Consider the following 27638-nt stretch of genomic DNA (forward strand, 5'->3'; position numbering starts at 1 on the left):
CGCTGGTTTCGCAGGCACTACAGGAGCTGGTTGAGGAATAAAGAATGGTGTGAACTCTGCTCTCAATGTCTTCCAGCACCGATAACCATGTTGTGAAGGATGCTAGTACAGGTATCTGGTACATGCACTGGAAATGTGCAGAGTTGGAAGATCATGATGTCAGTCAGCATGTAACACTTGATTTGACAACAAACCTGCTATTTTGGACCGCAATCCTGCTGCCTTTAACATGCATAGCTGAATGGACGTTCAGCTGCACAAAGGATCCCCCCGCTGACCACTCCCCCCTCCCCAACCTCAACCAGCGCTCTTTGAAGGCATTACCATCCAACTTGCAGATCAGGTGCTTCTAATTATCTACTTGCTGCTGCAGAGTAGTGGAATTAGTGTGTTGTTGGAGGAATTGACAGAGGTTCTTTGAGCCGGGATGGATTAGTGATGGAACTTTGAAAGGAGTTTTGTGCATTTTTAAAGCCCCTGAGTACACCACTTTGTTCTCAACATGGTGAGCTGTATCTTCCCTTGAACTGCAGCACCACAGATAAATAGGGTAAAGTCAGCTGAAAAGATAAGCTGCTTGCAGAGGCAAGAGGAGGAGGGCTGTCAGCAGGAGGCCATGCCCACTGAGGGTCCTCAGAAAATATTTCTCCTAAGTTGCACCTAAGCCAGGAGCAGTGCTTCAGTGGCTGCGCTTCACCAAGGAAGTGATCACATAACTGTGCCATCTCCCCGACTCAGACCTGCAGCCTCAGATCTATCCTTTCCCTGGGCCTGGCTGCAGCCCATTCATGCCTGCTGACTCACAGATGCAGATCCTGCCTCTATACAACACTCTTAAGGCATGTGCAGTGCCAGCATCTGAGCTGGTGGCTACGAGGATCAGATCAAGTGACAGTGTTTCTTCCTCAAGGCTCTGTTGTCCCACTGTCCCTTCATCCTCAGACACCACTGGCTGGCCAGGCAGCAGTTCCTGAGTATCTGAAAGCATAAATACGCAAGGGGATGGTTGGGGTTGGGGTAGGGAATGTGGGGGAAAAGCAAGAGGTGCATGGTTACACCATTTGCAGCTTCTACTTCATACCAGATTGCGGGATCAGGGTGAAATGAGATTTCAGAAGGTGCTTAAGGCAGGAATATATTGTCATGGCGGATGGCTTCAGCAACACCATGTCATTAATGCTGATCAACATCTCCCCAGGATGGTGAAGAGGGAGCAGCCATGCATGTCCATTTTTTTTTATTCATTCACAGGATGTGAGCTTCGTTGGCTGGGCCAGCATTTATTGCCCATCCCTAGCTGCCTTTGAGAAGGTGGTGATGAGTTGCCTTCTTGAACCGCTGCAGCCCATGTGGTGTAGGTACACCCACAGTACTGTTAGGAAGGGAGTTCCAGGATTTTGACCCAGTGACAGTGAAGGAGCAGCGATATATCCAAGTCAGGATGGTGTGTGGCTTAGAGGGGAATTCCCAGGTGGTGGTGTTCCCATTTATCTGCTGCCCTTGACCTTCTAGATGGTAGTGGTTATGGGTTTGGAAGGTGCTGTCTAAGGAGCCTAGGTGAATTCCTGCAGTGCATCTTGTAGATGGTACACACTGCTGCTGTGTGCGTCGGTGGTGGAGGAAATGAATATTTGTGGATGTGGTGCCAATCAAGCGGGCTGCTTTGTCCTGGACAGTGTCAAGCTTCTTGAGTGTTGTTGGAGCTGCTCTCATCTGGGCAAGCGGAGTATTTCATCACATTCCTGACTTGAGCCTTGTAGATGGTGGACAGGCTTTGGGGAGTCAGGAGGTGAGTTACTCATCACAGGATTCCTAGCCTCTGACCTACTCTTGTAGCCACTGTATTTATATGGCTAGTCCAGTTCAGTTTCTGGTCAATGATAACCACCAGGATGTTGATAGTGGGGGATTCAACAATGGTAATGCCATTGAACGTCATGGGGCGATGACTAGATTCCCTCTTGCTGGAGATGGTCTTTGCCTGGCACTTGTGTGGCACAAATGTTACTTGCCACATGTCAGCCCAAGCCTGGATATTGCCCAGATGTTGCTGCATTTGGACATGGCCTGCTTCAGTATCTGAGGAGTTGTGAATGGTGCTGAACATCGTGCAATCATCAGCGAACATCCCCACTTCTGACCTTATGATAGAAGGAAGGTCATTGATGAAGCAGCTGAAGATAGCTGGGCCGAGGACACTACCCTGAGGAACTCTTGCAGTGATGTCCTGGAGCTGAGATGACTGACCTCCAACATCCACAACCATCTTCCTTTGTGCTAGGTATGATTCCAACCATTGGAGAGTTTTCACCCTGATTCCCATTGACTCCAGTTTTACTAGGGCTCCTTGATGCCACACTCTGTCAAACGCTGCCTTGATGTCAAGGGCAGTCACTCTCACCTCACCTCGGGAGCTCAGCTCTTTTGTCCATGTTTGAACCAAGAGTGTAATGAGGTCAGGAGCTGAGTGGCCCTGGCAGAACCCAAACTGGGCGTCAGTGAGCAGGTTATTGCTAAGCAAGTGCCACTTCCATTACTTTACTTATGATGGAGAGGAGACTGATGGGGCTGTAATTGGCTGGGTTGGATTTGTCCTTTTTGTGTACAGGACATACCTGGGCAATTTTCCACATAGCCGGGTGGATGCCAGTGTTGTAGCTATGCTAGAACAGCTTGGCTAGGGATGCAGCAAGATCTGGAGCACTAATCTTCAGCACTATTGCCAGAATATTGTCAGGGCCCATAACCTTTGCACTATCCAGTGCCTTAGCCGTTTCTTGATATCACATGGAGTGAATCGAATTGGCTGAAGACTGGCATCTGTGATGGTGGGGACCTCCAGAGGAGGCCGAGATGGATCATCCATTTGGCACACCTGGCTGAAGATTATAACAAATGTTTCAGCCTTATCTTTTCCACTGATGTGCTGGGCTTCCCCATCATGGGGATATTTGTGGAGCCTCCTCCCCCAGTGAGTTGTTTAATTGTTCACCACCATTCACAACTGGATGTGGCAGGACTGCAGAGCTTAGATATGATCCGTTGATTGTGGGATCACTTAGCTCTACCTATCACTTGCCGCTTATGCTGTTTGGCATGCAAGTAGTCCTGTGTTATAGCTTCACCAGGTTGACACCTCATTTTTAGATATGTCCTGAAAATGCTGCTCCTGGCATGCCCTCCTGCACTCTTCATTGAACCAGGGTTGATCCCCTGGCTTGATGGTAATGGTAGAGAGGGGGATATGCCGGGCCATCAGGTTACAAATTGTGTTTGAGTATAATTCTGCTGCTGATGGCCCACAGCACCTCATGAATACCCAGTCTTGAGATGCTAGATCTGTTCGAAACCTACCCCATTTAGCACTGTGGTAGTGCCACACAACACAATGGAGGTTATCCGCAATGTGAAGACTGGACTTCTTCTCCACACCGACTGTGCAGTGGTCACTCCTACCGATACTGTCATGGACAGATGCTTCTACGGCAGGCAGATTGGTGAGGATGAGGTCAAGTATGTTTTTCCCTTTTGTTGATTCCCTCACCATCTGCCGCAGACCCAATCTAGCAGCTATGTCCTTTAGGACTCGGCCAATTCATTCAGTAGTGGTGCTACGGAGCCACTCCTGGTGATGGACATTGAAGTTCCCACCCAGAGTGCATACTGCTTCTTTGCTACCCTCAGTGCTTCCTTCAAGTGGTGTTCAACATGGAGGAGCACTGATTCATCAGCTGCGGCAAGGCCGCTATGTGGTAATCAACAGGAGGTTTCCTTGTCCATGTTTCCTTGTCCATGCCATGAGACTTCATGGGGTCCGGAGTCAATGTTGAGGACTCCCAGGGCAACTCCCTCCCGACTGTATAACACTGTGCTGCCATCCATGCTGGGTCTGTCCTGCCACTCCTAAAATGTTTTCCAGCTTATTAAATGAGCTGCTGCAGCCAGAATGCACTTCTCCTTTATGAGCTTTAAAAAGTGCAGGTTTGCTTTAATTGCTGCTTGCCTCACACAAACCTGGGCCCCCTGCTGAACATGTAGCCATTCAGCAGCTCATTTAGCACTGGGCTGCTCACTGCATTCTTGGAAATGAGTAGACAGCACAAAATTTGCATGCTGCCTGCATTATTTTCAAAGGGCAAGGTTTGATCCCCACACCCTGTTAACAGGCCGTATTGAATTTTTGGTCATATAAGTTTAATGGCACAGGTGTGATTAATGACATGACCACACATGTCGTGCACATGCAAGCTATTCAAGTGTCTTATAAATTGCATTCAAGACTGTGACCTTACAACAGTTGCAAATTAAACTTAAACATTGACCATGTAAACAGATACCACATCTTTATTGAGATGGTTAATTTAAGTAAAAAGAAAGGGGGTGAAGTTTGTTCACGTATCAATGGAGAATGCCACCTTGGCCTTGCAGTTAGCTTTCTGTGGCACTGACTCCCCTGTGGACTCGACATAGCCTGCTTAGCACTGCTAGAACCTAGCAGCACCGCTACGCAAACAAATTTCTCCACCAGTGTATAAGCCTAATTATTATTTTAAAACTAAGTTTAGTAGCACTCAATTTTGACTTGAAAATGTATCAACCCTGAAATTACACTATGTGGTACTAGTATGCAAAGCTTAACTCATTTATCTAAAATCCGTCTACCATGTATTTTAGCAATGGTGTTAACCCATTTATTTTAATGCCTTTGCTCAAGTAGAGGATAAATCCATTCAGATAAATCCATTAACCATACATTAGCTTTCCTGTAACTTTAGTTCACAGGGTTTGTTTAAAATTGTAAGTAACGCATAGCTGACATTAATTTCCATCAGAGTTCTTCTGATTGTCCATTAACAAGTAAAGTTCTCGTGGGAGATCAAGGAGTCCCTGCAGAAAATTTTAACTTAGTATGCTTTCTTATGTACACCTGTAATTAAAAACAAATTCCACTAAATAGTCGAAACTGCCCTGGTACATCGATAAATAATAGAACAATCTGGTTTTAAAGATACTTAACATCATGTTGTCATTATTTAAGTGACACCTACAACTTCTGGCACCATTTTAGATGCTGGAAGCTGAGTATAGTCTTCAAAAGAAGTTCGAAAGTGAACATTTTGCCTTGTCTAAACTGGAGGCGTTGTTCCTTTATAATAAATGAAACCCTGTAACTATGTTGTAATATTTATATTCATGCATGAGTATATTAACTACAGACATAAGCCACGGATTTCCTTGGATTTCCTCTTCTACTGCTGTAACTTTGCCAAAAGTGCTGCAAAATCCTGTTTACATGCATAAACAAAGCTCCTGCCATTTTCCAACAAAGTTACAGCAATGGAGCAGGAGCAGCTTCAAGGAAATTGCCATGATTTGTATAGTCAAATATATAATCATTTGTGTGAGATGTACCAAATGACCCTTGGCTATTCATTTCAATCAGTTTTTCTTTTGAGGTATACACTAAGCCTTCGTTAAAGAGACATCAGTGCTCCAATATTTGAAATAGTTGTCTGTCTACTTTTGTTCCTCTTTTCTTCGTTCTCTGCTCATTATCTCTTGCATCCTTCTTTTGTTCTTCCTCTCTTAGGCCAAGCTTGATGATGAGATTCTTGACTACAAGGATTTGGCCGCTCTTCCCAAAGTTAAGGCCATTTACAATATTGATCGTCCTGACATGATCTCCTATACACCGTATATCAATTACTCCACTATTGATAGGCATAGCCTTGGGGAGGTACTGAAAAACTCAGCAGTCCTCAAGAGTTTTTGAATTTGAATATTATTTAAAAGATGTGGTCTGGATTTTTATACTGGACAGTTTTGTACCACGTATTTTGGAAAATAATTCATGATAATGCTTACCAGTAGATAAAGTGCTGGTAATGATCTAACACAGAATGAACAAAATAAAATAATTTGGGACAACAGAGATAACTGTCTGTCTCATGAGTTTTTAAAATATAACTATATCAATGTAGATGAGGATAAATTCACCTCTCATCTGCTGTCTTTCCTTAAAGGACCAGCTGCTGTCTTTTTCAAAGGAATAAAACACTTTTTACAATTGGTCTCCACTTTATATGTCAGTTATATTTCTGACCAAACTCTGACCAGTGATTAATTGAATATTTTGCAACCCACAGAAATGTAAAACAAGCCACATGTTAGGTAGCTAAATGTACTATTGTATTCCTTTTCATTACTTGTCCAGAGAAAAATCCAGGCCAAAGAGACTCTTTGTTCTACCCTAGTGCTCATTACGTAAAATCCATTACGTATTACATGCCTTTTTGAATTATTACTGTAAACCTATCATTCCACCAGGTACAGCTTATCCTTGTGTATGTGGGTCAGGTGCTGTCTGGTATTTGTGCAAATATTGCATAAGCAAACACTTAGATTTCAAGCTATTTTTCATAGTTTCCTACTGTGATTGAAGTCATTCCATGACTAGTTGGAATGACATATCAGCTGAAATCAGGGCAGGCGTTCAGCACCTACTAATGTACCTGCTTTCACTGTGGCTTCAAAACATATCTATATTTTATGTGATAAGATTTATTTGTTGTGATTTTTCTCTGTACACAGTGGGCCATCATTTTTTTCTCTATCAATAAAACAATTTCAAAAATGGGTTTTTGTCAAAACAGGAATGATTCAACTATAACAGAAACTTTTCTATTCCAAATAAGAATGACCAAAGGTGTTTTTAATAAATGGAATACAAAATTATTCATAGATATCTGGCCAGTTCATGCATATATATTTGATATGCCTACAAAAATTACAAATGTAGAGCTAATGATGCAGTCATGTATAAAATCTAGTAAGGTATATAGAAATTTCAATTTGCGTATGAGCACAGTGGCAAACAACTTTTGAACATGATATGCCTGCAAATAGATGGAAAAGTCAGAGCCATATGCTCTCTTGATTCTTATTTTAGATTTTTTTATCGTAGATCTGACAACTGCGGGGGCTCTGGCAGTCTTTTTTTCAAGTTTACATAGGATATCTTACACAATATGACAAGCATAGTGACACTTCTAAAATCTCACCTATTAATTCCAAAAATGCCCTTTATTCTTCTAAAATGTTGCAGCAGCAAAGTTTACCTTTTTCAGTGTCTAATGTTTCTGTGAAGAACATTTTAATTTGAAACGTATAGCCCAGGAGGAAAGGCCACATAATATTTAAATCAGGCTCCAGCAGTGTAGTTGGGAATCTGATTTAAATTTAACGCTGGCCGGCTGGGTTTCCCGGGTCCCGGCAAACCTGGCAGCTAAATGAAAATGTGAGCAGCGGGGTCAAGCAGTAAAGTGCTTTTTATAGCACTGCCTGTCATGTAGCCAACTGGAGCAAGTGTGCTCTCCCAGCCCTCAAGCAAATTATTAGCCACGATTGGCCGAGTCTTGAACCCCCTGAACTATCCCAATTCTCTTTTCCCTCCTGATTGCTGTTGCAAACCCCACTTTTGCCCTACAACCTTTTCCAACGCCTCCCCCCTCCACCACCCCTGATCAGCAGCCCCCTGTCTTTCCTGTTATTAGGGATTGTTCCCAGTGATCCCCAGCTGTATCCTTCGACTGTTGACTTTTCTGACCAGCTGCGGGCCCACACTACCAGTCTGGTTGGTTGCCAGAAGAAAGTGTGTAAAAAAAAATGATGAGATCCTGCCATTAAATTGAGCAGGACCTCCATGCCAATGGGATTTCCAGGCTTTCTCTGACACCTAGCTCCCAATTGCTCCCATTAATATCTGAGCAATAATGCTCATTGACTGTCATTATAACTCCTATCCCCTTATGCTACCAATTCAAGCAGTGAGCAGTAATGGCTGCTGAAAGCTAGGTGATGAAGCATCATGTTACTGTTCATCAGCCTAGAAAAGTCACAATGATATGTACAGATGAGTGAATATATTTGAATCATCTAGGTTTCTCTTGAAAACGTTGAGAATATGACGGCCTGATAATTCAGTTTACCCTGCCCAATGGTAAATAGAAGAGAACTTTTCCCTTGAAAATAAATATATTTGTTTTAAAATACAGAGGATGTGAATACTCAAGGTTGTCCCAGGGTATTCCTTTCAAATTCTACAGAACTTACTTTAGTCGTCCATTTTGTTTCAACCAGTTTCCTTTTTTTTTGAGTGTCTCTTGTTTTAGGTCTGAGAGCACTTTATACGAGATGAATTATTTGTCCTGTTTCTTTTAATACAAGCCATTCTGCAGAATTGTTTTTTGATTTGGCAAAACCAAACTGTTGTATTGATCTGTATACTGCTGAATCAGGACTGCATTCCTCCAGATGTTATACACATTTACCTTAGATCTGGCAATAGTTATTAAGTTAACAAAATGTATTTTTTCCTTTCTTTTTCCAGTCACATCGACTGCTGTACCCACCATCAACTGAGGTAATTATTAGCTTCCTTCTTCTTGTGCCTTTTTTGTGCTCATAAAGGTGAAAAATGTTAATGCTGAGAAATGAAACCCATTCACATTTCACGCACACAGGCTATTACATACTTCTGCTGTAACTTCAGCAGGAATACTCCAGAAGAGTTGGAAACTTGGCTGGGACTTTAATGCACTGAGTTCTGACATACTAGCAAAGCTCCCGAATGGCCTTGAAGAGCAAACCTAAGTGTGTCCCCAACATGCTAATCAATATAAGGAGGCACTGGGGTGGGGGAGAGAACGACTTCCAACATTGGAGTCCTCTCACTATTGTTGAATTTTTTAGTCTACTTATTCTGGTTCATACGTGAGAATTACAGGAAATAATGGAATACACTCAAACTCCAGATGAATTATCCAACTTTGTTAGGTTCACTCAAAATATATCAAAACATGCAATATGAACCTATGCTCTGCTATGAATTTTGGCACTAACAATAAATTGTCCAAAATATGAAGTAAGCAAAATACCTACAATCATCTGAGACCAATCAACTTCACATTAATTGCAGTTCTCTAGTGACTGACCAAGTCACTCCATCCCTATGGGTACAACACCAAAGTTTCCTTAACAGTTTCTTTGATACTGTAATTCTAGGAAGAGACAAGATAGTATAGTAACGGTGGCTTATAGTCCAATTAGTTTTTGTTTTAGGTCAATAATAACCCTATCACATGTTGAACCCTTTGTTTGAACAAGCCCCCTGATAATGTCAACCTTCTTTAAACTTCCTTCAGTTAGTTTCCATCAGTTTAGGTGGGGGAGTGGGTGCTTGTGGTGGCTCCATACCCTTGGATGTTCGGCTGGAATCAGTTAAATTAGCATTCTTCCAAACCATTTTGTATCTTATCAAAAGAGGTCAAAACTCATTAATTCTCACGCTCTGCTAACACATTTTAAGCACAGATGTTTCACTTCTGAACGCTGTGGCTTTGTTCAATTTGATAGCGCCATCTGGAAAAAAATGATTACTACAGAATGCTATAGTTGAGCAAGTTTTAAGAGAAACCTAACTGTCACCGGTTCACAAAGCATGAGATAATTTAACCAATCTTTAGCATAAAGTTAATTTTTAGTAAAGCCATTACTGTCTTACATCATCCACCTTTATTAGCCCCTGATGCATGGTCAGCAGACGTATGCCTTGTGCACTGGCCAAGCCATCAATGGATGTGGGAACTAGCTGGGTGTTCAAGTTGGGATCAAAAACTCCTGAAGATTGGGCATCAATTTTTATATACTTTTTTAAAGAAATTAGCTCCCTTTGTAAGGGAATACCCACATACATGATTCTTTGAGAGAACAAGGTAGCACCTCTTCTACTCCAACACTCGACAGCCAGAGGGTAGAATTCTCTTTGCCCACTGGCATTGGGCGTGTTCAGTGGTGTGAGTGGACAATATGCTGAGAAGGCCAGAAATCGGTTTCACGACGTTGTGAAACCAGTTTGCAATCGTCCACTCTGCCCGTCAATAGCGAGCTGTGTTCCCCACCATCAGACATCGAGAAACTCATTATAATACATCTGCATTTCGTGAAAAGGTCAGCCTGCCAGATTCATTCCCCCGCCCCAGTTGGATCGCCCACCCACATCAGCGTGATTGCACACCGGTGTAGAACACATCTTGAAAAGTGTGACGTGCAGAAGTCGGGACTCACCACCAGGGCCTTGCTAACATCATGGACATCTGAGGAGCAGAAGATGCTGGAGCCCGATAGCAATGGCAAACTGGAGGAACACCCATAGCATGCTGGGTAGATTCTCATGGACATGGCTGTGCTGTGAAGCAGCCCACGGAAGTTGGAAAGTCACCGTTGAGGGTCTGCTCACAATGGATGATGGTTGAGGGGGTGGAGAAGAAAGTCCAGCTATGTTTGGGAGAGGAAGATATACCAGAGGGTGGGTGAAGAAGGTCTAGGATCGACTGGGAGAGGTGAGATTGTGGGGAGGGAATGAAGGTGTCAGGATGGGGTGAGTTGGGGGAATGAAGGTGTCGGTGGGGAGGTTTGAGGAGGGAGGAAGTATGGGGAGGAGGGAGTAACGGGAGAAGACGGAAACTGGGGAGGTAGGTTAAAGAGGGTGGAAGATGTCAGGGCAGGAGTTCGGAGGGGGGAAGGAGTATGGAGAAGGGAGGGAGTCCGGGAGGAGGAAGGAGTGTGGAGAGGGGAGGGAGTAAGGCTGGAGGAGGAAGTAAGGGTGGAGGAAGGAGTCGAGAAGGGGGAAGGACGAAGGCTGGAGGAAGGTGTCAAGAGGGGGGACGGACTAAGCAGGGATGGAGTCGGGGTGTGGAGCAAGAAGTTAGGGGAGGCAGCCACATAGTGGTATTGTCACTGGACTAGTAATCCAGAAACCCAGGGTAATGCTCTGGGGACCCAGGTTCGAATCCCACCACAGCAGATGGTGAAATTTGAATTCAATAAAAATCTGGATTTAAAAGCCTGATGATGACCACAAAACCATTGCCGATTGTCATAAAAACTCATCTGGTTCACTACTGTCCTTTAGGGAAGGAAATCTGCTGTCCTTATCTGGTCTGGCCTACATGTGACTCCAGACCCACAGCAATGTGGCTGACTCTTAAATACCCTCTGAACAAGGGCAGTTAGGGATCGGCAATAAATGCTAACCTAGCCAGTGATGCCCGCATCCCATGAATGAATAAAAAAAGTTCCAAGGGGAGAAGGGGTTCCAAGGGAGGGGAAGGGGTCTGGACGGGTTCCAAGGAGGAAAGGGATTCCAAGGTGGGGAAGGGGTCCGGAGGTGGGGATGTCCAAGGGAGGGCTCTGATGAGTCTATGACTGCCTCCTGGGGAGTGAACTGAGGGTGGGTGTGGAACGAAGGAATTGTGAGAATGACCGAGGGCAAAGTGAGGCGGTAGGGCGGGAGGGTAAGGGTTCAGTGGTAGCGGTAGAAGGGACGGCAAGGGTGGTTGGGGACTCAGAGGTAGACACGGACCCTGGGGGTGGGAAGGAGGAGGTCGGGGAGGTAAATGTGGGTGGGGTGGGATTTTCAGGAAGGAAGGGAGCATGCACATTCACCTGGACGTACCCGAAGGAAAGGGGTTGTGGCTGGTAGGTCACGAAAGGGAGGTGGAAGGTGATGCCAGAGGGTTCAACAGTGATGAGGGAAAGGAAGTGGGTGACTGGGGGAGGGGAAAAGACGGGAAAAACCGAATCCAGGGCATGCTGTCCATATCGAAAGTGAAATGACAGTCGTGGTGGGTCAGATCAGGTACTGCATGGGAGTGTGATCAGTGGGTGGGCGGAGATGCAGGTCAGCTCAGATGGACAACTGAAAGCGAACCCCAGCAGGCAGAATTGAAAATGTTCAGGACAGTGAGGTTAGTGTTCAACGGGAAGGATCCACATTTGTGGAAGAATGCTTGTACGAAGCTCCGAAAGGCCCTGCCACACACACACTTCTCACTCCAGAATCACTCATTGGCCAGCTGCTTCCTCTGTGAGGACAGAGAACATTTTTGTGGGGCCCACAGGCAAAAGGGACTCAGAGGGACAGGACAGTCTCTGAGTGGATGACCCAGGGGTGTCCGGCTGCCGCTTCTCCTTCCTTCAGTTACCTAGGGGCCCGGGCCTGACACCTTGAGGGGAAGGAGACCTGGAGGGACGTTGAGGTGCCTCATTTCCCTCCCGTGTTGCCACTGCAGGAACTCACCCATAGCTCCCATGATGGAGAGTAGTGTTATGACCGATGCAGTAAAGTGGAGTTATTTAAAAACCCCAGAGGGAAACATTAAACAACTGTCATAACCTATAATTTTAAGTGTTATGTTTGAGATGCGATTCTAAATTCAGGAATCAGACCACCAGTTTTTGAGGCTTTACATTAAACTAATTGAAACATTTTATTAATTTACACGTGTTAAAATATCTATACACATGGCTACAAATTACTACTATCATAGCTTTTAACAAATTCCCAAACTAATCTCCATTAAGGCAACAGCAACCCATGGACTTAACCAACCACCAGGCAAGCATTTTTACCTTATGAATTCAGAATGAGATTCTTTTCACTGTGGAGCCAGTTGGAGGCTTACCGCTGCCTTTTGATCGTACATTGCCTCTGCTTTGCGCGCTCCAAAACCACTGAAGTTATACCTACTACCACTGATTGAATTCAAATTCCCATTGCCTCACCAGTCTCTTTCAACTTTACTTTTTAACAATGAAACCGCATTCATTGTACCAATTTTATTAGTAATACAAACATATTGTTTGATAGCTGCTAGAAAGGCATCAAGTTTTCACTCCACTTCTTGAATGCTCTATTCAAAAAATGCAAATGCACTCTATCTCTCTTACATATCAAAATTAGTACATATCAAAGCACCCAGACTAGCTGGCTTTAATCCAGTTAAGACACACCCACAGGCTAAACCTCCATTTTAAAATAAAAATATTTTTCAAAATATTATATACATTAATGGCTTCATGACACCCTCTTCCTTATCAGAAAATGAACCATCATAATTCTAAAAGATGGCTTCATTTTAATAACCCATTTCACACCATCTCCTACAGCTACTACACCATTACATTACAAGATGCATGCATATATATATAGATATATATATATATATATACACACACACAAGTCCTTGGTATCAACAGAAATCACTCCAGTTCAATGTCCAAGTTTTTTTTTAATGTCCCATTTACCTTTAAGCTTCAAACTCTTGATAATGCATCTTCAAACACATTTTACCTTCCAGCAATATGTATAATACGTAGATTGAATGGTTATAATAATAGGCTCCATCTGAAAAGCCTTGCACTTCTGTCACGAAATTTGTCCAAAAACTTCAAAGGACTACAGTCTGTATAAACTATTGTTTCTGATGAATTGTTTGCAACATAAATTTCAAAATGCTGCAATGCTAACACCAAACTCAAAGTCTCTTTTTTGATCATTGAATATCTTCTCTGTTGTACATTCAGCTTCCGTGAAAAATACCCTATTGGTTTTTCAATTCCAGTGTCATCTTCTTGTAACAGTACAGCCCCAATGTCTATATCACTTACGTGAACAGCCAACTTGAATTGCTTGGCATAATTGGGGTACTGCCAACACTGGTGTCGTAGTTAATACAGTTTTCAAACTATTGAATGACTTCTGACACTCCAGTGTCCATTGAAACTTCTTGTTCTTTTTGAATAGTTCTGTCAGTGGAGCAACCACTTGGCTAAAATTTGACACAAATTTCCAGTAAAACCCACTCATGCCCAGAAATCTCAAAACTTCTTGTTTTGTTGTAGGCAGTGGGAAATCCACGATAGCCTTGACTTTTGCATCTCTCGGAGCCACCTTACCATGTCCAATGGTATGGCCTAGATACGGAACTTGCACTTTTGCAAATTCACTTTCAGCCAAGTTCATCACCAAAGTAGCTTCTTGTAGTCCCGTAAATAATTCTTCCTCCTCCCACGTCTGACTGAAAACAATGAAATTAGCGATATAAACCGCACAATTGCTTAGATCCGCAATTACTTTGTTAATCTTTGAAATGTCACAGGTACATTCTTCATACCAAATGGCATGTCTTTAAATTGATATAGTCCACTTGGCGTTACAGAAGCTGTTATCTCTTTTGCCCTCTCCGACAACAGTATCTGCCAATATCCTTTTAGCAAGTCAATCTTTGTGATAAATTTTGATTGCCCCACTTTCTCAATGCAATCCTCCAACTGTGGTATGGGATATGAATCCACTTTTGTCACCGCATTCACTTTTTGATAGTCAACACACAGTCTTTGTATTCCTTCCAATTTCGGTACCAGTACAATAGGCGAACTCCAGTTACTGCAACTAGACTCAATTATATCATTTTGAAGCATGAAATCAATTTCTTTTTGCACTAGTGAAGAATTTGCCATATTTAATCTATAAGGTTGTTGCCTTATTGACAATGATATTTCAATATCATTGAATATACATATACACCATGTAAAGCTAAATGTGTCTTTCGCAACTTATTTTCACAAATAGATTTGTGTGACTGCAGTAGCTTTTCCAAATCACTTTGACACTTGTTTAGAAGGTAACTCAATGTTGCATTTAAATTTTCAAGTACCCCCTCATTATCCAATTTGTTTAGAGGAAAGTCAATTTCAGAGTCCTGCATTTCTACCTCTTTCTCATCATCCACCATCATTAATATCTCTTTTTCTTCCTCTTCCCTGTCAAAAGTATTTTTTAAGCATATTTACATGACACACCCTCTGCTTCTTTCTTCTATCTGGAGTATTTATTAAATAATTTACTTCACTCAATTTATTTTCAATCCTGTAAGGCCCACTAAATCTTGCATTTAATGAATCACCTAGCACTGGTAACAAAACTAGTACTTTCTCTCAGAAACAAAACTGTGAGTTTTAGCCTTCTTATCTGCTTTCACTTTCATCACTTGCTGTGATATTTTTAAATGTTCCCTAGTCAACTCATGTGCTCTGTTCCCTGAAATTTGATACGTAATCCAGGAGAATAGTTTTGGAATTTTGACCCACCAATTTCTCCTGAATCACTTTCAGTGGTCCCCTTACCTCATGACCATAAACTAGTTCAAAAGGGCTAAAACCAGTGTGTGCGCAGCTGCACCTTAAATATGGTGCCCGGCGTGGTGAAGTGGCGGGGTGATAGTGTGGCAGGAAATGAGAACCCACCCACCACCAAAATGGCATGTTTCAGAGGAATGCATAATTAATGCGGCGGGTTTGGGACAATACAGCGTGACAAGCCGCCTTGCGGCCGGCGGGTAAAATGTCACTTTACCCGCCCACTACCACACTTAGAGCAAATCTGGGATGATTCCACCCAGAATGTCTATTTTTGCTGTAATAGCAACCATACCCAATGTGCTCCTGGTGACACAGAATCCCCCTGATGGTAAAGAAATGAAGGGACCCCCCTGTACACTCAAACTTTGACGGGACCAGTGGCAGAGATCTAAGGTGAGTGCTCTTTGACACTTAACACTAATTTTCAGGGTTGCAATCTTAACATGAAGCACTCATGCCAAGGGATAGATGTAGAGGAAAGCTAAATTGAGCTATTTTATGTTTTTTGCTGTGTACCAGGATAGTTCATGGACAATTTTTCAGCAGGCTCTTTTCCAGCCTATTGTGCCACTTCTGAATTATCCTCACTTTTAGCATCTGTCTTTTAGTTCTTGTCACAACAAGGTGCTGGCTAAATTTGTATTAACAGCAATTAATTATTCAGTCAAACATGATTGACACCAATAGGCTTTCTACCAATGTGAGACAGTTGGCAGTCATACCCATGGAGACCAGTGAGAGACAATTGACACTGATTTTTATTGGTTTCATTACCACTTTCCTTCAGCCAGATATCATATTTTGTATATTCTTCGATGCACAGTAAATTATTGTCAACACATCTCTTTCATAGTTGCCTCCCAGGCAATACAAGGAAATGCTGAGTCGAATATATTAGAGAAAATTAGTTATAGCAATAACCTGCAGCCTAAGAAGGAAAAACATTTTAAATTGGCCCTGTATAAATATTACTAAGTGCACTTGCAAACATGTGTGTTGAGTTTTATGAAGCAAGAACAAGAAAATCACCTCACAATTCTTTATTCCTTGAAAAGTAGTTTTTCACCAGATTTAAGATTTTCTGCTCAAAGAAGAGAATGTAGAAGGACATCAACAAAGATAAAAGGATATTGATAGAATGGAAATTGGGCAGGTTTTATAATGGACAGGTGATCTGCCCCAATAGAGTACCATATAGGAAGTGAAAATGAAAATATACCCCAAAGAATTTTATAGGCAGAATTTTACGTCCCGTAGGCGGGCACGTGCCTGACCTGATTGGGTGTAAAATTGCGCGAGAAGACATTGGGCGAGTGTCTCATCGTCATCCCACACGTGCGATATTTCACTCGCGGGCGCGTGCAAAAGTCGGACAATTAAGAGGGCAATTAAACCCATTAACGGCACAATTGTCTCTGATTTTTTGTGGCCCGTCCAGCCTTACAGTTGGCAGATGGGTGCATGGGCCAGGCGGCCTTTACATTTTTTGTCAAACCTCATCCAAGGGCAGGATGAAATTTCCATTGTGAAATAAAATAAACGTAAGCATCCGTGGACAGCATTTTTATGAGCTATATTTTCAGGTGCTTGATTGTGATGCATGGACAATTTTTTGCAGCTTTTTAAACCTTTATTTGATCATTTGAAGGTCTGTAGCTCCCTGAGGCAGCTGTCTGCCTTCGAGAAGCTCTCTTGCAATGCTCACCCATGCACACGGTGACATCATCGCCCGCCCTCTTCCCACCCCCACCCCAACAGCACCAAGCTTTTCAGCACGCGTTTCATGTTGGCTGGCCGTTAATTGGCCAGCCAGTGTGAAATTGAGGCAGGGGGCTGATTGCGGTCGGCGGCCAGTTTCCCAACCACTCCCGGGCCTGCCGATCATGCGTACCCGCCAAAGGTAAAATTCAGGCCTATATATTTTCAAGGTGCACAGAAGAAATGATTAGGCACTACATTATGCACAGAGGACTTTTTCACCTGGAACTAGCAGCATTTTAACTTTGTTAAGAGAAAATGTAATGCGTAACTGAATCTCATAGCACAGTTTAGTGCAATTTTGCTATTGCAGTAATGCTTTCAGATTCCCTTACAACACAAGACTTTCATTCCTGGTGTAAAAAAATGCCGTCAATCTAACTGAAATGTCCTGAGTGCTTTTGTCAACGATGACACAACAAATAATTTTGGCTGCAATATATGAAGATTATACAGGATGAGACACAGAAATAATCAGTTGAACTTTTGACATAGCTTATATCAATACAAAAGGCTACACTTTGAGATGTAGGCTTTCATCTTGAAATTAAGGGCATATCCTTGGGTTGGCTGGAAACTAGGGCAGCAATGAAGTGCTTTGATAATGGTCGCTGTTCCATACTTTTGTGCTCTATTTATTTTCTTTGACATTACAACTTGCTTGAATGCTTTAAAAGTGCATATATGATCAATTGTGAAAGTTAGGGTACACAGAAAAGGATTAGTGCATCTTTGGTTACACAAATGCATTTGGTCAAAAAGTGCTGAATTACATCCAATGCATATATGAATTTAAAGGTAGAAGGACAAAATTAGATGTCGTTATAGGATTTGTTTTTTTGACACTGAAGATTTTGGATTCTCATTAACCACCCATAGCATCACTATGAAGCCAGTATAATGCTGAAACTCAAATGCAGAAAATCAATAAAGCTTTAGTTTTTGCTATAATTTATATAGAAATTTATTGTAGCGTATAAGTTTGCTATAAATAATCACAAACAACTTGTAATAATAAAGGTTTGCTACTTAGGCTCCCTGTAGTCTACTGTGACATACATGTGCACATCAGACATTGCAAAATATATTTATATTTGTTCCATTCTTGAATTTTGTTTTTTATTCTTTCATGGGATGTGGGCATCACGGGCTAGGCAACCATTTATTACCAATCCCTCATTGCCCTTGAGAAGGCGGTGCTGAGCTGCCTCCTTGAGCTGTTGCAGTGATGTAGATACACCCACAGTGCTGTTAGGGAGGGAGTTCCAGAATTTTGACCAAGCGACGGTGAAGGAACGGTGATATAGTTCCAAGTTAGGATGCTGTGTGACTTGAAGGGCAACTTGCAGGTAGTGCATCATTTTATGCATCGGCGTGTTGGGCCAGCCCCAGTACATCGACGGAAATATTCTGCCCAATGGGAATTTGCATTCAAAGGGGAAAATATAGATAAAGGAGAGAAGACTGTGTACAAGGTCAGGCATTCTAAGATCGAATAAGCCCCAAACTGCTGTCTACAGAGAACTGAAATTAAGGAAACTCACTTTGAATTGGATTATTCAGGATATCATGTTTCTTTGCCTGGGTCTTTTAAAATCTATGTGTCTCAGTATTGCCTTAATGAAAGTACAACTGGGAGTTAGATTAATTAGGGCATTTAGATGTTATCTTGCAGTAATTTATTATCACTGATTTCAAGGCACGCATCTTGAAATTTATACAAATTGCAAAACAAGTGGCAGTTGTTTCAAGTTTCCCTTTGGGATTTGAGTAGCTCAGCATTTGCCATCAGCTCTGCCATAACATTAAAAAAATGTATCAAATGTCAGGTTTGTAAAATTGCCCATTTAAACCGCTAGTTGAATTTACTTTTATGACTGCAATGATTATAGGCAGGTGTGATGTCACCCTGAGCTGATTAAATAAAGCCAAAGTAATTGATGGGAAACTTAGATTGTAAAGAATCATTTCAATGACAATGATATATATATTGGATCCCGGTTTACGTTGTAAGGTGTCGAGCCAACATCGCCAGTAACAGTAACAACTTTGAATTCTTTCAGTATAAATTCAGACATTGGGAAATAAACACATTTTTCTCATTTGATTTATACTAGTATTTGTTGTTCAAAAATAACCTTACATGCTGCACAAGAATATAAAGGCCAAAGTACAGAATATTCTTACTTTCAGAGGATAAAATGAAGCAATTTACAAGCTACAACTTAAAAGAAAGATCATCTAAATTTTAATAAATCTATAAAAGTTAATGTAGCAACAGAGCTGCTGCAAAATCAATTGATTACTTAGCCTCATTGCAAGGTACAAAAACCACAAACACAAAATACCACATCATGGAGGTGGTTTTGCATCTTTTCCCAAATTGGATTTTGGATGACTGCATTGCACGACATTAAAAAGCCAGAACTCCCACTACTCAAATTGTTTCTAGTCCAACAAGAAAGGAGGCACTGCTAGACCTGGTTCTTGGAAAGAGGTGGGCCAAGTGGATCAAGTGTCAGTAGGGAACACTGAGGGGTCGGTGATCATTGTATCATAAAGTTTATGTTGGCTATGGAAAGTTGGCAGGCAAAACTATAACTGAACAATGGGCTGCCTTTAAAGAAGAGATTGTTTGGACACAGTCAAGGTATATCCCAAAAAGGGCAGAGTTAGAACATACAAATCCCAAACCCCCTCACCCCCCCATCCCCATTACAAAAGATATAGGGATTAAGATTCAGAGGAAAAAGTGTGTTTATGATAGATGTCAAGTGGATAATACACCCAAGAACTAGGCTGAATATAGAGGGGAATTGATAAAGCAAATAAGTGAAGCAAAGAGAGAGTATGAAAAGAGACTGGCAGTTAACATAAAAAGGAATCCATAAGTCTTCTATAGGCATATAAATAGTGAAAGGGGGTTGGGGTAAAAGGAGGAGTGGGACCAATTATGGCCCAAAAAGGGATTTATGCATGGAAGCAAAGGGGCATAGCTGAGATATTAAATGAATATTTTACATTGGCCTTCATCAAATAAGTAGATGCTGTGCAGTAAACACAGAAAATACTGGAAAAACTTGGCAGGTCTGACAGCATGTGTGGAGAGAGAAACAGAGTTAACATTTTGCATCCGTATGACTCTTTTGCGCTGAGTTTGCCAGCGTTTTCGGTTTTTATTTCAGGTTTCCAGAATCCTTAGTATTTTGCTTTTAGATGCTGTGCAGGCTATGGTGAAAGTAAGTCATGTAAGTCAAGCACACATGGGTTTAACATTTATAAGGAGGAGACATTGGATAGGCTGCCTGTATTTGAAGTTGATAAGGCATCAGGACTGGATGAGATGCATCCGAGGATACTGAGGGAAGTGAGAGTGGAAATTGCAGAGGCACTGGCCATAATTTTCCAGTCTTCCTTAGACTCAAATGTTTTTGTCAGAAGACTAGAGAATTGCAAATGTTACACCCTTCTTCAAAAAAGAATGTACATATAAGCCCAGCAACTTCAGGCCAGTCAGTTTAACTTTGGTGGTGAGGAAGCTCCTAGAAACAACAATTCAGGACAAAATTAATAGGCATTTGGGCAAATGCAAGTTAATTAAGGAAAGCCATCATGGATCTGTTGAAGGCAAATTGTGTTCAACTAATTTGCTGTAGTTCTTTGATGAAGCAACAGAGAGGGTTGATGAGGGTATTGCTGTTGATGTGCTGTGCATGGACTTGCAAAAGGCAAGTGCCACACAACAGACTTGTGAGCAAAGTTAGAGCCAATGGAATAAAAGGGACAGTAGCAACATGGATACCAAATTGTCTGAGTGACAGAAAATAAAGAGTAGGGGTTAATGGATGATTTTCAGACATGAAGAAAAGTTTATAGTGGAGTTACCCAGGTGTCAGTGTTAGAACCCTGCTCTTTCTGACATATATTAATAACCCAGAACTTGGTGTGTAGGGCACAATTTTAAAATTTGCAGATGATACAAAACTGAGAATCATTCCGAACTGTGAGTTGGATGGTGTAGCACTTCAAAAGGTCATAGAGAGGTTCGTGAAATGGGTGGACAAGTGGCAGATGAAATTTAATGCAGAGAAGTGTGAAGTGATTCATTTTGGTTGGAAGAACATAGGCAGACAATATAAATTAAAGGGTACAATTCCAAAAGGGGTGCAGGAGCAGAGGGACCTAGGCGTATATGTGCCAAAATCATTGAAGGTGGCAGGACAGGTTGAGAGTGAGGTTAATAAAGCATAGAACATCTTATTAATCAGGCATGGAGTACTAAAAACAAGAAAGTTATGTTAGGCTTGCATAAAACAATATTTTGGCTTAAACTGGAGTTTTGTATCCAGTCCTGGACGCCGTACTTTAGGAAAGATGTGAAGACATTAGATAGGGTGCCATCATATGGTCAGAAGTGGAGATGTTCACTGATGATTGCACGATGTTCAGCACCATTTGCAACTCCTCAGATACTGAAGCAGTCAATGCCCAAATGCAGCAAGACCTGGATAATATTCAGGCTTGGGCTGACAAGTGGCATGTAACATTCGTACCACACAAGTGCCAGGCAATGACCATCTCCAACCAGAGAGAATCTAGCCATTGCCCCTTGATGTTCAATGGCTTTACCATCACTGAATCCCCCACAACCAACATCCTGGGGGTCACCATTGACCAGAAAATGAACTGGACTAGCCATATAAATACTGTGGCTACAAGAGCAGGTCAGAGGCTAAGAATCATGCAATGAGTAACCCACCCCCTGACTCCCCAAAGCCTGTCTACCATCTACAAGGCACAAGTCCAGGAGCGTGATGGAATACTCCCCACTTGCCTGGATGAGTACAGCTCCCACAAGACTCAAGAAGCTTGACCCTGTCCAGGACAAAGCAGCCCGCTTGATTGGCACCACTTCCACAAACATTCACTCCCTCCATCACTGACACACAGCAGTAACAGTGTATGCCATCTACAAGATGCACTGCAGTTATTCACCAAGGCTCCTTCGACAGCACCTTCCAAACCCACGACCACTACCATCTAGAAAGACAAGGGCAGCAGATAGATGGGAACACCACCACCTGGAAGTTCCCCTCCAAGTAACTCACCATCCTGACTTGGAAATATATCACCGTTCCTTCACTGTCGTTGGGTCAAAATCCTGGAACTCCCTAACAGCACTGTGGGTGTACCTACACTGCATGGACTGCAGCGGTTCAAGAAGGCAGCTCACCACCACCTTCTCAAGGGGAATGAAGAGTAGGCAATAAATGCTGGCCCAGCCAGTGAAGCCCACATCCCATGAATGAATAAAGAAAAAGACTCATGTGGATGGTTCCAGGGATGAGGAATTTCAGTTAGATAGATAGATGGGAGAAGTTGGGACTGTTTTCCTTAGAGAAGGTTGAGAGGAGATTTCAAAATCATGAGGGGCCTAGAAAGAGTAGATTGGGAAAAACTGTTCCATTGGTGAAAGGATCGAGAAGGAACGGATTTAAGGTAATTGGCAAAAGAAGTAAAGGCAACTTGAGGAAAAGCTTTTTCATGCAGCGAGTGGTTAGGATCTGGAATTCCCTGGCTGAGAGTGTGGTGGAAGCAGGTTCAATCGAGGAATTCAAGAGAGAATTGGATTTTCATCTGAAAAGGAGGAAAGTGCAGGCTCAAGGGGAGAAGTAGGGGGCGTGGCACTGGGTGGATTGCTCCTCTGAGAGGCAGCTCAGACACGACGGGCCAAATGGTCTCCTGTGCTGTAACCATTTTGTGATTCTGCGATACTCCTTTACTCAGCATTGTTATTTTAAACTCTGTGAACTGTGTACCTCAGTATTGCACTGGAATACCAGCGTGAACTGTGAACCTCACTATTGCACCGGAATACCGGCGTGAACTGTGTACCTCAGTATTGCACCGGGGAATACCAGCGTGAACTGTGAACCTCACTATTGCACTGGAACACCGGCGTGAACTGTGAACCTCACTATTGCACCGGAATACCGGCGTGAACTGTATACCTCAGTATTGCACTGGGGAATACCAGTGTGAACTGTGAACCTCACTATTGCACTGGAACACTGGCGTGAACTGTGTACCTCAGTATGGCACTGGAATACCAGCGTGAACTGTGAACCTCACTATTGCACTGGAACACCGGCGTGAACTGTGTACCTCAGTATTGCACCGGAATACCGGCGTGAACTGTATACCTCAGTATTGCACTGGGGAACACCAGCGTGAACTGTGTACCTCAGTATTGCACTGGAACACAGGTGTGAACTGTGTTCAAGTCTCAGGAGCAAAGCTTAAACCCAGAATCTTCTGAGTCAGAAGCAGGAGAGCGCTACTACTAATCCACAACAACCAATCGCCTTTAAGATAGTAAAACATCCCAGGCTGCTTCACAGAACCATTGCTGCTGCTGGTTATAGCTACTCCTACCCGGAGATCTGCTATATTTATATGTCACACTCGTCTGTCTTGCACCATCCTCACACATCCACTGTAGCTCACCTGCAACCACTCTGTGGCACCCGTCAACCAACTTCATCTAGGTGAACTCCTCTTTCTGTTGCTCTCCACTTTGCCCTCTAGAAGAGATCTCTGTAGCCTTTCAGCTCTATTCAAATGGCAGAAATATTGACATTTCCTTTTCTGGATGTCACTTTTTAAAATTCTATTTGTTCTTGTAATTTCAAACGCCTCTTTATGGTCTGTATTTGGAAATTTAGCGTAAGTTTTAGCATCCACATTTCAAAGGTCTCTATTTTCTTCCACAGATCTTTTCTGAGGCATACAGGAAAGTGGATAGAATACAGCATCTTATGAGTTTTTTTCCTTGTTACAAGCTTGAGTTTTCTTGTTGTTAACACATCCTTCATCTTCACACAATTACTTTTGGCTCTCTCTACCCTTCTTCTAATTTTGGCATTGCATCTACCATCTTCTGTTATCATTTGTCCTAAAGAAACAAATAGAAGCATTACTCAAACGAAATTTAATACCAAGCCACATAAAGAGATATTAATAGCTGATAACCAAAAGCTTGATCAAGGACTAAGTTTGATGGAACATCTTCAAGGAGGAAAGATGAGAGGTTTAGGGAAGGAATTCTGTAACGTAGGGACTCGACAGTTGAATGAACAGTGATGGAACAATTAAAATTAGGTTGTGCAAGAGGCCCAGAATTGGAGGAGCGCAGACTTCACAGAGGATGGGAGGAGGTTAAGTGATAGGGAGGGGTGCGACATAGAGGAATTTGAAAACAAGCACGTGAATGTTAAAATTGATACTTTGCTTAACCAGGAGCTAATGTAGCTCCTCAGAGTTTTGGATGAACTTAAGTTTATGAAGAGTGGAAGATGAGAGGTCAGGAATACCTTGGAACAATCAGGTTTAGAGATAACAATGGCATGAAAGAGGGTTTCAGCAGTAGATGAGCTGAAGCAGGGGCTGAGTTGGGCAATGTTAAAGAGGTGATAGTTTTCGTGTGACTATGTGGTTGGGATCAAATATGACACCAAGGTCAGAACCAGTCTTGTTCAGCTTCAGACAGTTGCCAGGGAGAAGAATAGAGTTAAAAGCAAAGTACTGTGGATATCGGAAATCTAAAATAAAAACGGGAGAGTCTTCTCCCCGTTGGGAGGGGGCTTGGACGGGAGCAGGTGCAGGCAGGCACGCAGTCGATCGATGCCTGCAATTGGCTGCGCGCCATCGTTTTACATGGGTGGTCCAAATAAAGCCCACCCAGCGTGATGCGCACCCAGAAGCGCTGTGCACTCCCTGGGCAGGCGGGGGAAGTAGGCTGATTCAGGGCCTACGCTCTTTCGCGCATGCACGCGAAAGAGCGCAGAAATCTCCCTGAGGCAAAGAGCTGCCTCAGGGAGATTACTTTGACCTTTGAAATTTTAATAAAGAGACGGAAAAAATTTTTTAAAAACATGTCCCCTCATGCGACAGTGTCACATGAGCTGGGACATGTCAATGAATTTTATTGAAAAATTTTATTAAACTTTAAAAATCTTCATGAAACCTCATCCCGCCCGTGGATGAGGCTTCATGATGAATGCGAAGGCCACCTAGGCTCTTCGCCTGCCCGCCAACCTTAGGTTGGACGGGCAGCTCAGTTAAGTATTTTAATTGATATTTAAATGGCCTTAATAGGCCTTTGACAGTTCGGCGGGTATGCATCTGACTCAGGTGCGCACCCACTGAACTGAATATCTGAATGACGAGCGGTGAAGTTGGGACGCACACCCGATGACACCGCGTGTCATTTTATGTGTTGGCGAGCGGGGCCCGCCCCCATTTGCCAAGCTGAAGATTCCTCCCCAGAAATGCTGGAAAAACTCATCAGGTCTGACAGCGTCTGTGGAGAGAGAAACAGAGGTAACACTTTCAGTCTGTACGGATTCGAGTTGTTAACTCTGTTTCTCTCTCTACCCCAGACCTACTGAGTTTTTCCAGCATTTTCTGTTTTTATTTTGGAGGAATAGTGTTGGTGGCTCTGGAACAGAGTTTGTGGTGGAGCTTTGGTCTTCCCAATATTCAGCTGGAGAACTATGCAATAAAGCCCGCAAATTCTCGAGTTAAAGCTGATTGATGCAATTTCACTCTGATGGTGAGGGTAAATCTTTTCTTTCTGAAGAAGAGTCATACGGACTTGAAACAGTAACTCTGTCTTTCTCTCCACAGATGCTGTTAGACCTGCTGAGTATTTCCAGCAGTTTTTGTTTTCGTTTCTGATTTCCAGTACCCGCAGTATTTTGCCTAAATCTTTTCCTTGTTCTTCAGAGCTGCATTAAAACCTGCATAGTCCTGTGCAAGTTGAACAGCCCTAAGAAAAACTAATCTTTTAGTCACTGATTGCTTTGATCCAGTGACAAAGATACTGATTTCTACTAAACAGCACATAACCAAGGTATCCTTTTTTTTTTGCATTTCAGGGTGAACAGGAAGGACCCAGACAACGCAGAGCTTCCAGTCCTGGATCCTTCGGGTCTCTTGGTTATGGACGTTACACCCCAACGTGGTCTCGCTCGCCCCAACATTTCCATAGACCAGGTAATAACTGCCCTTATTACAGTGCCTCCTAACTATTGTAGAAAGTGAAAAACAAAAAAAATGCAGTAAGCTTTCTACTTGAAGTATTTAAGAACCATGAGCAATTTGATTATGTTATTCAATGGTCCATCTTAATGTCTACCAGGTAGTAATATTGCAACAACAACAACAACTTGCATTTATATAGTGGCTTTAATGTAGTAAAACATCCCAAAGTGCTTCACAGGTGTACATTCAGAAAAAAAAACACCAATTCAAAGAAAGAGACATTAGAACAGGTGATCAAAAAATTGGTCAAAGAACTAGGTTTTAAGGACTGTTTTAAAGGAGAGTAGAGAGGTGGAGAAATGGAGAAGCTTAAGGAGGGAATTCAGAGAGCTAAGGACCTTAACACCAAAGGCATAACCACCAATGGTAGGCAAAATAAAACAGTAATGCACGAGAGGCCAGAATTGGAGGAACGCAGAGTTTTTGGGGAGTTGTAAACCATAGATGGCTATAGAAATAGAGGGCGGAAGATTTTAAAATCAAGGCATACACGGATCGGGAGCCAATGTAGGTCAGCAAGCACAGGCGTGATGGGACAGTGGGACTGGGTGTGGGTTTGGATGAGCTCAAGCTTATGGAGGATTGTTGATGGGAGGCCAACCAGAAAAGCATTGGAACAATCAAGTCTGGAGGTAACAAAGTCATGAATGAAGGTTTGGCAGTAGATAGGTTGACACTGGGCCAGAGACAGGTGATATTATGGAGGTAAAAGTCAGCAGATTTGGTGATGGAGAGGATACGGTGCAGGAAGCTCAGCTCAACACCACATAGAATGGTGAGGTTGCACAGAGTCTGGCTCAGCTCTAGAGGAGGATATTGTCTGGGATAGACACAGAGTAACTGGGGTTGGAATGAGGGATGTTATGAGGGATACACTGAAGAAATCAGAAATGACCTTATCTATGATTGATATGATGGAAGTAGAGAGGCCATGCGAGACAAGGTTCAGGTAAATATATAGAAATTTATTTTCAAAATATTTATATAAATAATATATATAAATATATAGACACATAATAATAAGTACAAGGGTAGAAATGAAGCAATTGTGGGGAGGGGTGGAAGGGATGGGGGGTTTGAGGTGTGCCGATTCAGCAACCGAAAATCTGGAAGTACGGTTACCTCAGAGGTCTTGCTGAATTTATGACTTACATTTTTCAAACTTGTTTCCAGGCCACAGCCAGCCAGATTGAGACTGGCTTACTATCAGGAGAATAGGCACTCGCGGAGCTGAGTGGAAGTAGTCGGACTAGGGAGGAAGTTGGGGGGGTTGGTTGGACAATAGAATCTGAGGACGGATAGCTGGACATTGGAGGTCAGGAGGTGAGTTGGATATTGGGGATGAGATATCAAGTAGGGGGGCGGTCAGTTGATTGAGAGGGGTGGGTTGCAGGGTGGTTTGCTGGGGTGCTGAGGGGAAGCACTTCCGCTCCTCCTGGCCCACAAGCAGTGCCAGAAAGGCAGCTCTAGCCAGCCTTTCTCACCTCCCTTCAGATGCTGCGTTTCCTAACTCTCAGAAAACCTGTGTTAGAGATGTTAAATTTAAAGTTCAGTGGTATTCAATTTAAACAGACCTAATTAACGTCTTATAAGGCTGTTAATTGCTACAATAACTACCCATTTGACTGCACTAATTGAGGTCCCGACTGCAGCAAGTGGATCATTGGCACGCACCCAATTGCACCTCAGTTTAACCTGGAAGTGGGCACATTAAAGCCAGATTGCACTCACTA

At 42.7% G+C, this 27638-nt stretch overlaps 1 protein-coding gene across 1 annotated transcript in view; it reads left to right on the forward strand.

Moving 5' to 3' along the window:
* The window catches only part of ablim2 (actin binding LIM protein family, member 2), a 397169-nt gene that overhangs the window by 193858 nt on the left and 175673 nt on the right, over nt 1-27638 (forward strand). The window contains exons 10-12 of the mRNA XM_078542183.1: nt 5591-5737; nt 8390-8422; nt 25740-25857. Of these exons, the coding sequence (XP_078398309.1) occupies nt 5591-5737; nt 8390-8422; nt 25740-25857 (298 nt within the window). The remainder of the gene's footprint in view (nt 1-5590; nt 5738-8389; nt 8423-25739; nt 25858-27638) is intronic.

This window comes from Cetorhinus maximus, chromosome 1 (assembly GCF_964194155.1).
Source record: "Cetorhinus maximus chromosome 1, sCetMax3.hap1.1, whole genome shotgun sequence".
Classification (NCBI taxonomy): Eukaryota; Metazoa; Chordata; class Chondrichthyes; order Lamniformes; family Cetorhinidae; genus Cetorhinus; species Cetorhinus maximus.